The following is a 16601-nucleotide window of genomic DNA, read 5'->3' as shown; positions in this document are numbered from 1 at the left end:
TGGGATGACATCAGGGATAGGCTTTGAGCCTTTTCTTATTTACAGTTGTAATGGACAGGTTGACAGATGAAATTAGACAGGAGTCCCCTTGTACGATGATGTTTGCTGATGACATTGTGATCTGTAGCGAGATTTGTACGACCACCGAGACAGAATACATGTGTGTGAATGAGAGGGAGGTCAGTCGAATACTAAAATTGCAGGGTGTAGAGTTGGCGAAGGTGTATGAGTTTAAATACTTGGGATCAACAGTACAGAGTGATGGGGATTGTGGAAGAGAGGTGAAAAAGAGATTGCAGGCAGGGTGGAGTGAGTGGAGAAGAGTGTCAGGAGTGATTTGTGACAGACGGGTATCAGCAAGAGTGAAAGGGAAGGTCTACAGGACGGTAGTGAGACCAGCTATGTTATATGGGCTGGAGACGGTGGCACTGACCAGAAAGCAGGAGACAGAGCTGGAGTTGGCAGAGTTAAATATGCTAAGATTTGCATTGGGAGTGAAGAGGATAGACAGGAATAGGAACAAGTACATTAGAGGGTCAGCTCAGGTTGGACAGTTTGTAGATAAAGTCAGAGGGGAGAGATTGCATTGGTTTGGTCATGTGCAGAGGAGAGATGCTGGGTATAGTGGGAGAAGGATTCTAGTGTTAGAGCTGCCAGGTAAGAGGAACAGAGGAAGGCCTAAGAGAAGGTTTATAGATGTAGTGAGAGAGGACATGCAGGTTGTAGGTGTGGCAGAGCAAGTTATACAAGAGAGGAAGATATGGAAATAGATGATCTGCTGTGGTGACCCCTAACAGGAGCAGCCAGAAGAAGATGAATTAAGGATAATCTAAGAGAGTTGACAATTAGAGCACTGAAGGAATAGCTGCTGAAAATAGGGCTTTGTAGCCATATGTGAATAATAAATCCAACATCAGTCATTTCAAAAAGTAATAGCCATTGTAAATACTAATAATGCCTTTTAAATCAATTTAAAGGCATCTCAGTAAGGAAATGTATGAACACATTCCTGTCTACAACATTATAAAGTGTGCAGAAAGTGAAGGGGTGTGGATACTTTCTGAATCCACTGTAGATGACCTCCCCTTTGATCATTCGTTTTCGTGCTGCTGAAGTAACAAAGTAGCCCGTTAGGCCTGACATGTCCATTTTTCTGCTCTTTGCTTCTCAAAATCCCTTTTGATGTTTTTCATTTTTCCTTTCACTGTTGTCTTCCTGCTCATAAGCTCTGCGGTTACTGCTGGAGTTTTTTGACTAGTGAGCATTATAAATTCATTTTTTTTTTCTTTAATTTCTTTTTCTTTTTTTCAATTGTGTGTTCATCTTGCGATGTTTTTTTTTTTTAAGTTTGCTTTTGATTTTAAACTTTAGGATTTACTTGCCAGTGCTATTTGAAGCAGAGCTTTAAACCGACCCCACTGCTCCCCCACATATGTCTCCATACCTAAAATTTCAAGTTTGTTTCTTTAAGGATTTTCCACATCTGCCACAAATTTGCCTTACTGAAATTAAATGTAACAATTAGTTTTTTGTTTAATACACTCTGCCAGAACATCAAAACTAATATTTTTTTAACTACCAGATCTTAAAGGTTCAATAAGTTTTAAATTCTGTATTTTGCCTTGATTACTGGAGCATATTAACTCTTGACAGGCTTCTCTTTTTGGTGTTTTGACATACTGGATTTAAAACAGTCATTAATTGCACCTATGAGCTCTTATGCCTCTGTTATGCTTTTTTGTTAGATTTTATTTTTATATATAGTTAGTTAAATTACAATAAATTCTAAATTTGCTCTTTAAACATTGTAATTTGGACAACATTTTCTTCTTTGGTGTGTCTTGTGGCCCCTAGGGAGTGTCCCTATGCCCCAGACCTCAGACACAACTACGCAAGGACAGTCTCGGGTTCAACCCGTTATTTTTATTTTCAAAAGGCTTCTTTTCCTCAGCAATGCACAATTCAATCCATTCCTTTTCTTTCTATTTCTTTTCTTGACTCCTCCACTGTTCCCAGTCGAGTGTTACCCTCTCTGAACTCCAAATCCCTGGGGCAAAACCCAACTTGAAGCACTTTCAGTTCCACACTATTGTCTCCAGGAAGCACTTCTCAGTCAGGCAGACTACCCTATAACAAGGCATTCATCTCTTGATAGCTCCCCCTGGCGGACCACATGGAACCCAACAGGGGTAGCCCTATGGGACCACAACTTCCATACTGTCCTGCGGGTTTCAGTATGCTGTAGGGCAGGGGTGCCCACACTTTTTCGGCTTGTGAGCTACTTTAAAAATGACCAGGTCGAAATGATCTACCTACATTAAAAATGCTATATACTGTATACTTTATACATAAAATATATGTTGTCGTACTTTGCATAACTGAATAACCCTTATGGCACAATAACAATTCAATACATTTATGGTCACTACAGTATTTGGATTTAATAATCTTCATGTGGGAAAAGGCATAAATAAGTAGAGCCGAATAATGCAGTCAAGGAGGTAGCACATTTCCTCATGTTTGGGTACTTTTCCTCTGTAAGTTCCAAAACTGTCCAAGAGCCCCAGACTTCACCTGAATGTTATCCTGTAGTGTCAAAATCTCATCCTCCACTGTAGAGGAGTTTTAGATGAAACAGTGTTGCAATTTTTGATGCGAATGAATCCCCCTCAACATCTTCCCTAAATGGATAGCACATAAATGTAGCGATTGGCTCAAGTAAAGCTGAGTCTTGAAACCGTCTGTCAAAGTCTGACAGGCAATTTTCAATCTGCTCTGTGTAGCGTATGCTGTCAAGTTGCCCACACGCCTTCCATTGCGTCTGACACGAGCTTTTGGATGTTCACCAAATCAAGGTTTTGCAGCTTTGAGGACAGGTGTTGCATTTTTTGTTTGAAAGCATTAACTGACCTAATCATATTGACCATGGAGATCTCTTTTCCTTGCAGCTGTAAATTAAGCTCATTCAACACGTTGGTCAGATCGGAATAAAAATGTCAAGTCTAGCGGCCATTGACCGTTATTAAGTTGCTTGTATTCTGCATGTTTAATGACAAGGAGAAACTCATTTTTCTCCGTGCCAGGGGTCTTGAAATCTCAGCAGGAATTTCTCCCTAGCCATCTGTCTAAATGAAGGCCTCTTTTTATCATCTCTCCATTTTGGAAGGACTTTTTATGCTTAATGATCGAGTGACTCACCTGGAACGATGCTTCGGTGTGCCTGCCTTTGCTTTTGAATTCAGCCAAGTGAAAAATGATGGCTGTCTGATTAACTGAGATTTTAGTTCCCTCTCCTTTCTCTTTCTCAGATCGCTTTTCAGAAGGAAGTCAGTTTCGTAGTTTTTATGAACAGTTCAAAAGTGCCTTTCCACATTTTCCTTCTTTGGAATAGCAATGATAGATTGACAGATCAGACAAACGCACTTCGATTGTGACATTGTGAGAAAAGAAATCCTCTTCCAATTCCACATCCAGCCCATACCCTCCCCAAACAAATTTTTTTTAAATCCCTTCTTTAGTCTATATAAATTGGAAGGCTAACTAGATCATAGCCGGAGTTTTGCAGTAGCTCTTGCGTTTGATCGTGTGTGCGGGATGACCAGTGTGTTAGAAGAAAAGAGATCTCAGACTGGCCGCCCTGTATGTCAATCAAGTGGCAAATGCCATAGGGAGGGTATATGATAGACTAACGTTTAAAAAAAATTTATTTTGAATGCAACGCTATCTATCGGTCGATCGCGATCAACGCATTGAGCACCCCTGCTATAAGGGCTTGCCATAAGAGATGCTGCCTTCCAGTGTATGAGATTGTTTTCCTCAAGGGGGCAATAGCTCCCTGGTTGGAATAAGTTCTTTTTAATTGCGTTTTATTTAAATAACCTGAACCTATATAGATATAATATTAACGAGGCAATTTCCCTCCCATAATGATACGGCGGTAAGAAATCACATAAGAGAAAATAACTTAGCTTCCTTTATTGACGATTTATGTGGAATAACAGACGAAAGGAAGCCAATGGCAAGACAATTACCGAAGTGGGAGTTTGATCTATATAGTCTGCCATTTTCATCGCTGCGCTGAAAGGATTTTCACAATTGGATGACGTTATCTCCCATCCATCCGTCGGCTTCCCGTTGTGCCGGGCAATGTTCCAAGGCGTTATACTCTTTCTCCATGTGCAGGCCCTTACTTAGGTAAATCATGCCATTCCAAACCAGGCAAAGAGCGGCATGCTGACTTTTAACACACAGAAATAGTGCATGTTCCCCATTTGTCTTTGTCTATCTTGTCTATTGTCTGTCTTTGTCTATTTGTCTATCTTGTCCTATGCTTGGCCTGGCAGTTCTAAATGCTGAGCCCCTCTGTGCTAAATCTGGCCTGTATATGCGAGTGGATTTATAAAATATTTTTTGTACAGAGCACAGTGACATTAAACTTATATTCTTATTACAGGTATTCAGTCTTCTACTGACCCCCATTTCTTCTGGCCTCCCAAACAGGAAAAAGGCTGCTGCTGATTCCAGTCAGGATCCTTCTACATCCATTATGATGGCCTCCCATCCATTGCTGCTGGGATACCATTACCATTGCACTAGCTGACACAGTGCTCCTTCATGCTCACCTCCAGTCTGTAACTGCTCCATTCATGACATACGTTATAATGGCCTCCCAAGGAAACGGGGTCCATCCTGACTGGCACTCCCATCAGTCTGTCATAATCTGTAACATCCTTGCAGCTTTTTATTTGAACACAAATTAGTTTCACTGAGGTGTTGCCTGTGTCAGATGTGCTTTCAAATCCTTTGTCATATAAATGGCTGCTTGTTGATCTTGCCCGTGCATTTAAAAATACGGTAATAGTGTGCCTCATAGGGCTAGGTAATAGATCAAATTAGGGTTTTGATCTGTATGATTAATTTTTATGTATGAAATTTTTGGAGTATGTATTGTTTTTATATTTTTGTAGTTCACACAGTTTTGTACGGTTATTTGAGTATTTGTACTGGATAATCTGGACAACGTTGCTAATGTACGCTACTGGTCAAAAGTTTTAGAACACCTCAGATTTTTCCATTTTTCTTCAGATTTAATCAGCTGAAATTAAATGAATGACCTAAAATGGTGAAATGGTAAGCAGTAAACAGCCAGAGGTCTAAATTTATAGCTTTGGTTAGCAAAAACTGGAAAAAAAGGAAATTTCAGAATATTACAAATGGGCCTTCTTCAGGGAACATTTAATAGGTTACAACCTACAGTTGTTCTGCAGCAGTTTATGTAAATTAGGCCTTGCCAGATGAAGCAAACAATTTGCACAGGTGTCCTAACTTCTGTTGATTACTTAAAAACCCTCTGTGTGTCTTAAAGCAGAGTTGACCAAGAACTTGACTGCGTTACTACACCCTCTGGAATACTATCTGAAAAATATTCCAGTGATAATGGCAAGAAAATGGCAATTAACAAATGAAAATTTGACAGAGCATTGTTACCTTTAAAAGTGTAGGCCTTTCATTTAGAGAAATTGCAAAAAAGAATCAAAGTGTTAGTGAGTCCAGTGGTGTCCTCCACAATCCAAAGGCAATTGGAAACTATAAGAAACTCTGATAGGAAAAAGTCTGGGAGAGCCAAAGTCATAAGCCAATCAAAAGACAGGTTTCTGTCAGCTTGCATGATCACAGGTGCCTCACAGCACAGGTTTAACAGTTATGAAATGAACAGACTCGACACACTTAAAAAGGTTTGGGGCAGCCCCCGCATAATTTCCCTGGCTGCCAAAAAAGATCCTACTCTGTTGGGCCCTTGAGCAAGACCCTCAACTTGTAATTGCTCCAGGGGCACTGTACAATGGCTGACCCTGTGCTCTGACCCCAAGGGGTATGCGAAAAGTAACAAATTCCTAATACAAGAAATTGTATAAGGTGAAATAAAGAACAAAAGAGCTTGAAAAAAATAGCACTGATGTGCATTGGTTGTAGTCTGAAATTGAACTGAATTAGTTAAGCAAAGGTGGCTTTAAAGGTCTTTGAAGGAAATGACGTCTTTCTTGAGGTTAGAGCCGGAAGTGACGTCTTTCTTGAGGTTGGAACAGGAAGTGATGTCTTTCTTGGTGCCGGAACTGGAAGTGACATCGTCAAGGCTGAATCAGGCAGAATTTCCCGTATTTGATCTGCAGAAATAACGGAGGAAGGTTTACTGCACCCCGTCACCCCCTGGCCTGGCGTGGAATTACCTTCATTAGGTCCATTCAGCTTCCTAGTAAGCGCACGTGTGTGACACAGTTCAGGTCGAAAAAAGCAAGTGAGATTGGAGGAGGCATGAAGATGTAAAAAATAAAATAAAAAATTAAGCGTTGCATGTTTGAACGGGCGCATAAGTCGGGGTCTGATTTTTATGATTGATTTTTCAGGTTTCAAGACCCAACTTATACGTGAATTGCAGTAAGGAGACTGTGGAAGATTGTGGGTTTGCTTCCCGGTTCCTCCCTGTGTGGATAGCGCTTTGAGTACTGAGAAAAGCGCTATATAAATGTAATGAATTATTATTATTATATATACAGTATACAACAATGTATAAGCAATTTCAATAAAATGGTATGTGATAGTGAAACTTTTGTGATCAGTAGGCTAATATCCATAAGATAAGAAATTTGACAAACGAGAGTATGCCATTCAGTCCGTGAAGCCCATTTGTTTATATAATAGTTAGGCCGTCCCAGAAAAATCAGAAAAATCTGATCCAGATTTTTCTTAAATGTTTCTAAGGTCTCTGCTTCAACTTCATGTCTCTGTAGTTTGTTCTCGATTCCCACAATTCTTTGCTTCATGGCTTCAGTCCTAAATGCACTTTCCCTTTATTTCCACAGATATCCTCGATTTACCCTTAAGTTGAAAGAATGTTGATCTACTGTATTAATGCCTTTGTGGATTTTAAAGACCTCGATGAGGTCCCCATGCAGTCCCTTCTGCTAGAGACTAAACAGATATAATTTTCTTAGTCTGTCAGAGTAGGACATGCCCTTAAGTTCCATGATGCAATTGATTGCTCTCCTCTGCACAGCCCCAAGTGCTGCTATGTCTTTCTTGTAGTGTGGTGACCAGAACTGCACACAATACTCTAGATGCGGCTTTACTAGTACATTATGTGCTTTGAGCATAACATTCTTTGACTTAAATTCAACAGTTTTTATGATATGATCTGACATCTTTTTAGCCTTTTTAATTTTTTCTTTTCATTGCTTAGTCAATGAAAATGTTATGTCACTCAAATCCTTTTCAGAGGTTGCTTCCTATAGGACAGTGTCTCCCATCTTGTATTTATAACTAATGTTCCTTTTTCCCACATGTAGCACTTTGCACTTCACTACATTAAACTGCATTTTCCAGGTGTTTGCCCAGTTCTGAAGGTTGATCTTTTTGAATTGTTTTTGCTGCCTCCCCAGTATCTGCTATACCTCCAATATTAGTGTCATGTGCAAAATTGACAAATTTACTAACTACAGTACACCAGAATCAAAGCCATTAAAGTAAATCAGAAAAAGTAATGATCCAAGGACGGAGCCCTGAGGGACTCCACTGATGACCTCACTCCATTCTCCTCTTATCTGTACCCTTGCTCTCCTGCCAGTTAATCAACTAGAGATCCTGTGTTGAAAGTTACCTCTGATTCCTTTATCTTTGGTGTGGGATGACCATATCAAATGCTTTTTGAAAGTCAAAGAAAATTATGTCGTATGCTTTGTTTTTGTCAATTATTCTATTTGCTTCTTCAAAAACATGTAAAAGATTGGTTTGAAAGACCTTCCTCTCACAAATCCAGGTTTGGAATTTATTTAGAATATTATTTTCATTTAGGTAATTTTCTGATTTATTTCTTACTAGCCACCCCCCGCAGCTTTGCCCACATATTAGTGAAACAGGGCAGTGAGGAGGGCCCCGGCCAGCTCTCTACTCCTGACGTCACTCTTCCCCCCCTCCCCATGGCACACAGCCTCTGTCTCGGATTAGTGCGAATATATCGCTTCTGCAAGCTAACTATGATTCTTAGCGCAATGAGAGAAGTCGCAAACTCATCCGGAATGTTCAAGCAAATTATAGAAAAAAAAAGATGTAAATCCGTTAAGTAGTTCTCTCGTTCACTAACTAAGGCAGACGCATGAGTGAAGAGGGCCACGCCATCCTCCCCACAGCCCGATGAGTCTCCCTTTGATTTGCGCTAATAAATCGGTACCGCAAGCGAACTATGATACTTAACACGATGAGAGAAGTCACAAAATCAACGGAATGTTCAAGCAAACTATAGAAAAAAACCCGATCTAAATCCGTTAAGTAGTTCTCTCGTGAAAAGCGGACAGACATACAAACTGGTCTAAGAAACTATAAGAAATTTCACACTTGGACCACGAAATGTTTTAAACCGTTTCTTAGCGAGCACCTATGGACCAAGGGTAACCTACATTCCAAATTTCAAATCCCAAGTCCTCATGGTTCGGGAGATTTCGTGATGAGTGAGTTAGTGGTATTTGGCTTTTATATATATATAGATTATAGTTTCTATAATGTGGTGGCTCTGAGGCTAGGGATCTGCACTGGCAACCGGAAGGTTGCTGGTTCGAATCCCGTAAATGCCAAAAGGGACTCTGCTCTGTTGGGCCCTTAAGCAAGGCCCTTAACCTGCAATTGCTGAGTGCTTTGAGTAGTGAGAAAAGCGCTATATAAATGCACAGAATTATTATTATTATAATTTTGCATCTGCTGTGGGTTTGCACCCTGCCCAGGATTGGTTCCTGCCTTGTGCCCTGTGTTGGCTGGGATTGGCTCCAGCAGACCCCCGTGACCCTGTGTTCGGATTCAGCGGGTTGGATAATGGATGGATGGATAATTTTGCATTGCACAGAAGTAAGACTAATAGGTCTATAATTACTAGGATCCATTTTATCGTCTTTCTTGAAGACTGGAGTCACATTTGCAACTTTTCAGTCCTCAGGTACTTCCTTCTGAAATGTCTTCTGCCTAATAAGGGTTTATAGATTACTTCAATGCACATTATCATAAATGCTCAATAATATGAATTATGTGTGTGAGTAGTTATTTAGCTGATTTGCCCATATTTCCCTAATTCATCAAGGGTGTCGTCATTTCCCAGTTTCTCCAAAACGTTGCATGCGCCCATGTCAGAACTGCTGTAAATATACGTACTGTCACAATAACCAGACATAAGAGTCGTGAAAAGGTTTGGGGCAGCCACCCGTATAATTTGGTTTCCTGGCTGCAAAGTTGCTTTCAATAAATATAGCACTGATGTGCACAAAACCGAGTCCAAAACAGAACTGAGGGAACAGGGAAAAGGTGGAGACTTTTAAAGGGGAAGACAGGAAGTGAAGTCAAAGGGGTCGGGCTCATGATGGTCTTCTGTCATTGGTGTGAGCCCGGACGTGACATCACAGGGGCTGGAGCCGGCAAGGTCTTCTTCCATTGGCTCGGTCCCGGAAGTGACGTCAAGAGGACCAGGTGGGATCTCCCGTGAATGGTCTGCAGGCAAGGGAGAAAAAGAGTCAGTGCACTCTGCCACATCCCGGTATGTCTCAGAACTGCCCTTACTCAAGCCCTTTAGCTGCCTCCCATGCGCACGTGTGTGACAGTACGTTCCCCCATCAAGTTTTCTTTTATAAATCCAGACTCTTGCATTAAAATTTGCGTATGCACATTTCAAGCCTCTTCACAAGCTTCATAAATGTGGTCCCTGAGGTGATGGTTGTTGAATAGGCAGTAGCTAATGATCTACAGTATATCACTTTTATTCTTAGAATTAGAATTCTTAGAATGTATTTGTGTATACAGTTTTTCTGAAAAAATATCACTGCCTTAATGAAGTTTCCTTGTTTTTCTTTTTTTTGTGTTTTTTTTCCAGCTGGCCAGCAGGGACTTTCAGTAGCATTTGATTTGGCCACTCATCGTGGCTATGATTCAGACAACCCTCGAGTTCTTGGTGACGTTGGTATGGCAGGTGTGGCCATTGACAGCGTGGAGGACACCAAAATTCTCTTTGATGGGATCCCTTTGGAGAAGATGTCTGTTTCTATGACAATGAATGGCGCTGTTATTCCTATCCTAGCCATGTTCATTGTAACGGGTGAAGAGCAAGGTGTCCCACCTGAGAAACTGACAGGAACCATCCAGAATGATATCTTGAAGGAGTTCATGGTCCGTAATACGTATATTTTTCCCCCAGAGCCATCCATGCGCATCATAGCTGACATCTTTGCCTATACATCAAAGGTATTTATTTTAGTTTCTCTCTAATCTCATAAGCTAATTGTAGTATAAATGTGAAAAACTGCACTCAGTTTTGATTTTTATGGGTATACCATCATCTGCTCTATTCCCACTAACCCTGCAATCCTGGATGTCTAAAAATACTGAATTGCTTTTAAGGTGCATTGGGCAAAATTTGAAACTGGCCTTCACACAAGGTTGCACTTTGAAAACAAGACTCTTGACCAATGAATGAAGAAACCCATGTAGACATATGGAGAACATGCAAGCTCCATGAAGGGAGGTCCCCCTTTACTGTAAGGCTACCACTGTGCCACCCAAATTGAAATTTAAAGGTCTCTTAAACCAAACCCACCAATACGCTACTTGATAGTTTATGTCTCTGGTTCTATGCATGAAGGAAACATTTGTGCGAAATCTGCCCTTAACAGGTTCTCAACCATGTCCCCATGTTCTCCTTTTTAAATTAACAACTGGGATCTACACAGACACTTTCATCATGTCACCTCTTAATCTCCATTTACTTAAACTGAAAAGGTCCAGTTCCTGCAACCTTTCTCCATGGATCATACCCTGCAGTCCTAGATTTGGCCAAGTCTCTTTTCTCTGAACTTTCTCTACTGTAACACTGCTATGCCTTTTTCTGATATGGAGACCAAATACATGCATAGTTCTCCAGGTGACACTTCACGAGTACATTATACCACTTACAGACATGAACAAATTTGTTGGAAATGAATAACCCAGAATTGTGTCTGAAATAACTTGAAATTAACAAAAGTCATTGGCACCCTTCATAGTTTATTCAATATTTAACCAAAATCAAACTTTGCTTTAGAGTTTTAATTCAACAGAATATTTCAAATAATAATGCAAATGGAAATCGATTGAACAAAGTAATGGGACCCTTAATGTAATATTTTGTTGCACGAACTTTAGAGGCCATCACTGCAAAAAAAAGTGATTCCTGGAACTCTCCATGAGACTTCTGCACCATCCACAGGTAGTTTGGCCCACTCTTCCTGAGCAAACAACTCTAGCTGTGTCAGGCCTGAAGGGGTCTTCTGCAAACTGCATGTTTCAGTTTTTTTTTCTATAGATGTTTGATGGGATTCAAATCAGGACTCAAAGAAGGCCACTTCAGAACAGTCTGATGTTTTTGTCTTAGCCATTCTTGGGGGCTTTTCGCTGTGTGTTTTGTGATCTTATGCTGTTGAAGGATCCTTAACCTACGACTGAGACAGAGGTTTCTCACACTGGGCAGGATGTTTTGCTCCAGAATATCTTGATAGTCCTGAGATTTCATTGTTCCCTGCACAGACTCGAAACACCCTGCGACAGATGCAGCAAAGCAGGGCTAACACATAAGCAAGCCTCCTCCATGTTTCATGGTAGGTTTGGTGTTCCTTTCTTTGAAATAGCTTCATTTTTTCATCTGTGGACATGAGCTGATATGATTTGTCAAAAAGCTCCAGCTTTATCTCATCTGTCCAGAAGACATTCTCCCAGAAGCACTGTGGCACGTCAATATGCATTTTAGCAAATTCTAGTCTGGCTTTTTTTTTTTTATTTTAAGTTTTTCTTTCAGCAGGGGAATCCTCCTGGGTCTTCATTCATTGATCTCACTGTCACTCAAAAAGTGATGGATGGTGCAATCAGATACTGGTGGATCTTGATTTGGAGTTCAGTTTGTATCTCTTTGGAAGGTGTCCTTGGCTTTTTTCTCTACCATTCTCAATATCTTTTTGCCCATTCTGGCCTCAGTTTTCCTCGGGTGGCCTTGTTCAGGGAGTCAATGGACTTTAAACTTTTTCATAATATTTGCCACTGTTGTCACTGGAACATCATACTGCTTGGAGGGATGGTCTTCTAGCCTTTGTCTTTAACCTGTTTGTCTATCATTTTCTTTCTGATCTCCTCACAATGACACCAAACTGCAGAGTGATGACTTTTCTCAATTTAAATAGGCTGAATGACTGATTGCATGATTGCTAGTTTGAATGAATAACTTAAATCCAATTATTTATGAACATTTCCAAGGGTCCCAACAATTGTGTCCAGACCATTTTAGAATCTCTTTGTAGAATAAGCAACAACAACAACATTTATTTGTATAGCACACTTTCATACAAATTATGTCGCTCAAAGTGCTTTACAAGGCGAGAAAAGAAAAATATAAAAATAAGATTATTCTTTGTTACTTAGTATTGCCTAAAGTAAGGCCTGATGGTTGGGAGGACAGAAAAAAAAAACTCCAGAGGGTGGAGAAAAAAAAAAAAAATCTGCAGGGGTTCTGAGACCATGAGACCACCCAGCAATTACTGATCTTTTGTCACATTTGCTGTGCTTTACTCGATGACGTATCATAGGCATGCAGGTACACAGGGGGCAATTGCTTTTCATGTCATCACTTTTTAGGAGGCATACAGCACTTTTACAATGAACTGTAAGAGAACCAACAAATTTGTCCATGTTTGTAAGGTATAACTTCCCTTGACTTGTAATTTACACAATGTGATATATAACCTAACATTTTATTATCTTCTGTTATCAGCTTCAGTCCACTGTAGAAATGGAGATAGTGACCAGTCCACAGTGACTCCCAGGACTTTCTCAAATGGCAAATTCCTAGTACACATTAGTGTACCTGGCTAATGAAGCAAATTCTGATAAGCTGCATGTTCAAATATCAAACATCATTTAGTGCATCCAAATAAAACATTTTTCACTTCCTATATGCAACAACTTTATATTTGCTTACATTATAAGTCATCTTCCACAAATATGCCCAAGCCTGTATGAAGCTGAGCTGATTCTCCAATAGCTGCACTTCCTCCTAGTTTGGAATCCTCTGAAAACCTAACCAGTTTACTGATTATATTAATGTCCAGATCATGTATGCATATTGCTCTCTGGGAGTTACCACTTTTAATGTCACCTAATTTAGAGTAAAAAAAAAAAAAAGTTGTATTCTTTTGTGTGTGAGTTAACTTTTTATTTAAGTCCCTAAAGATAGCCCTGGAGGGGTAGGATACTATAACAATGAGTTAAGAATGTGAGAACAGATATTTTAATTTTAAAAACTGATCAGATTATGTAACTCAGATCTACTCATTGGCTTCATTTGGGTTTTTTATTGGTAAGTGAATGATGTAGCTCTGGAGCACCAGACTGTAATCCCTTGAAAGAAGCTGACAGTACCCACAGGCTGTTGGGATATGCCATTTTTAATTTATGACCTTTACCTAGATCTTAGTAAATTCAGAGGCCAAATGAGTTAGCATGGCCTTATGATTTTCCTCCTTTTTTCTACTTTGTTGTTTGGTTGTCATTTCATTAGTTACAGTCTTTCTGTTTTTTTGCACACAGCACATGCCAAAGTTCAACTCCATTTCAATAAGTGGCTACCACATACAGGAGGCAGGAGCAGATGCTGTGCTTGAGCTTGCCTACACCATCGCCAATGGACTGCAGTACTGCAGGACTGGAATCAAGGCTGGCCTGACCATTGATGAATTTGCTCCCCGGTAAGAGTGACAGCACACACCCTGCTATCATATTTACCATCGATAGCACATGACCTTCACATTTACTTTTGTCAATCTCGTAGTGTTTCTGCTGTTAAGTTAGGAATGGATAAATATATAACCTAGGTAATAGTGCCTTCAGACACTTTCACTTTTTCACATTTTGTTATGTTGCAGCCTTGTGTTAAAATTGTTTTCATTCATTTCTTGCCCTCATCAAGCAATACTCAATACCTCAGAATAACAAAGTGAAAACAGGATTTTCAAAACTTTGTGCGCATGTAAAAAAACTAAAATCTCACATTGACACAAGTATTCAGATCCATTACTCAGTACTTTGCTGAAGCCCCTTTGGTGGCAATTATAGCCTGGAGTCTTCTTGAGTCTGACAGAAGGTCCACACACACACCTGTATTTGGGGATTTCCTGACATTCTTCTCTGCAGATCCTCTCAAGCTCTATCAGGTTGGATGGAGTCAGTTGATGGACTGACTATTTACATGTCTCTCCAGAATTGTTTGATTGAGTTCAAGTCCAGGCTCTGGCTGGACCACTCAAGGACATTCCCAGAGATCACCCTAAGCCAGTGCTTCCTAAATTCGGTCCTGCGGTCCCACTGTGGCTGCAGCTTTTTGTTCCAGCCAGATTCATAATCAGTGACAACACCTGATAACACTGATCTCATTTAATTAGCTGGTATTTTTGTTTCTCTTATTCTACATTCAGAAGAGCACAGCAGCATGATTTTTACATTTATAAGACACTCGCCGTTCCCCGCAGCTCCACCTGTGTAGTAGTGAAACAGGACAAACTTTAAAAATCAATAAACAAAAAGGTATCGTTAGCTAAGCAGAGGCAAGGAACACTCCAAAACACAGAGGTAGACCGACTCCCCTCTCCTGACTTCACGCTTCCCCCTCCCCTCGGCCCACAGCCTCTGTCTTGGATTTGCGCGAATATATCGCTCCTGCAAGAGAACTATGATTCTTAGCACAATGAGAGAAGTCACAAAATCAACCAGAATGTTCAAACAAATTATAGAAAAAAAAATATCTAAATCCGTTAAGTAGTTCTCTCATTTGCTAGCTAAGTGGATCTAAGACACGCCCCAAGGCTGGCGCGTGAGTGAGGAGGGCCCTTCCCTTGCCCCACTGCGTCTCTGTCGGATTCACGCAAATAAATCGGTACCGCAAGTGAGCTATGATTCTTAGCGCGATGAGAGAAGTTTCAAAATGAACCGGAATGTTCAAGCAAATTATAGAAGAAAACCCGATCTAAATCCGTTAAGTAGATCTCTCATGAAAAGTGGCCAGACAGACAGACGTTGGATTTTATTTATATATATATATATATATATATATATATATAGAGAGAGAGAGAGAGAGAGAGAGAGGGATTTAAAAATATTTCTGCTTTTGCTCTAGATTTAAATGCTTAACTCTCATTTGTTGATTTCATTATTTTTTGCACTTTCTCTGTACAGTTTTCCCCCTTTATTGTATCTTATTAATGACAATTAAGGACAAGCAGAGTGGACACCCAGGCAAGCACTGCATAATCAAAAGCTGCAGCTACTTTAGCGTCAGACCCACTAATTAGTAAATAATGAATTAATTAAACAATTTGAACACCTGGAAAAGTAGAATGAAAATCAAGATGAAAATATTGTTAAAAAGAAAAAAACATTTTTTCCCCATATACAGTGATCTCCCGCCTATCGCGGAAGTTACGTTCCAGACCCATCCGTGATTGGTGAAAATCCGCGATATAGAAAGACCATATAAATAAATTTTTTTTTTTTTTTTTTTTAATTATTATTATAGTTTAAGCCTTAAAATACCCCTCCCACTTGCTTTAAACACATATAAACTTATTAAAACACACTTTGTAAATATATGATATGTGGATGTCGGGCTAAAGATATGAGTAATATCTCTCTATTATAAAAAAAAAAAATCTTGGAAGGGAGACCCGGGAGACGAGGCGTGATCTTCTCGGAAGACAATTTGACATCCCGCGAGAGACATTTTAATGGTCACGCAAGACAAGGCAGTGAGACAGAAGGACAGCCTGTGGTACAGGCTTTTAAATGATCGATGTGCATAGTGACAACCAGAACGCGCATCTTGGCAGAAACAGCACAAAGCCAGTAGCTGATCCGTCCGCTTCTCCTTAGCATGCGTTCAGCTCAAAGTGGCAGGAGTGTAGCGTGCCTCTGGTGGGTTGAGCGAAGCAATCAAGACCAGATCATCTCGGAGAGACACTTGGATGGCACGTGAGACTAGACATTACAACCTTAGGAAGCAAAACCTGTGAGACAGTGCCCCCCCCAATTCAGAACGCTAGCAGCAGAGACGCGAAGTGGCAAAAGGACAGCTTGCTGTACAGGCTTTTAAATGATTGACGCAAAGCGTGACAAGCACAACACACAGCTGGCCAGCAGAAGCAAGACAGCAGCTAAACTGATCTCATCTCTTTAGCGTGCGTTCAGACCCCCCCCTTCACAACGCGAGCAGTGTTATAAGTCCCGCAAGAAAGAGATTTAACCACACCCGGGGCAGGAAATAAAGGACAAATATTGTTTTTACAAAATTTTTGAAGTAAAAATGAAAATAATGCATATGTAACAATTCCCATGAAAATAATGTGTTTAAATTGTTTATCTGGTAAACCTAACCCAGGGGTGGGCGAGCGAAGCCCCCTAGTAATAATAATAATAATAATATAATAATAATAATAAATCCGCGATGTAGTGGGGGCACAATAATGTTACATTTATTTATTTATTTATTTATTTATTTATTT

The 16601-nt window shown here is 40.1% G+C and overlaps 1 protein-coding gene across 1 annotated transcript in view; it reads left to right on the top strand.

Moving 5' to 3' along the window:
- The window catches only part of mmut (methylmalonyl CoA mutase), a 124466-nt gene that overhangs the window by 20134 nt on the left and 87731 nt on the right, over positions 1–16601 (top strand). Inside the window, exons 3-4 of the mRNA XM_028796405.2 lie at positions 9905–10272; positions 13639–13796. Of these exons, the coding sequence (XP_028652238.1) occupies positions 9905–10272; positions 13639–13796 (526 nt within the window). The remainder of the gene's footprint in view (positions 1–9904; positions 10273–13638; positions 13797–16601) is intronic.

Source organism: Erpetoichthys calabaricus, chromosome 3 (genome assembly GCF_900747795.2).
Source record: "Erpetoichthys calabaricus chromosome 3, fErpCal1.3, whole genome shotgun sequence".
Taxonomy (NCBI): Eukaryota; Metazoa; Chordata; class Cladistia; order Polypteriformes; family Polypteridae; genus Erpetoichthys; species Erpetoichthys calabaricus.
This window is presented reverse-complemented; position numbering and strand designations above follow the sequence as displayed.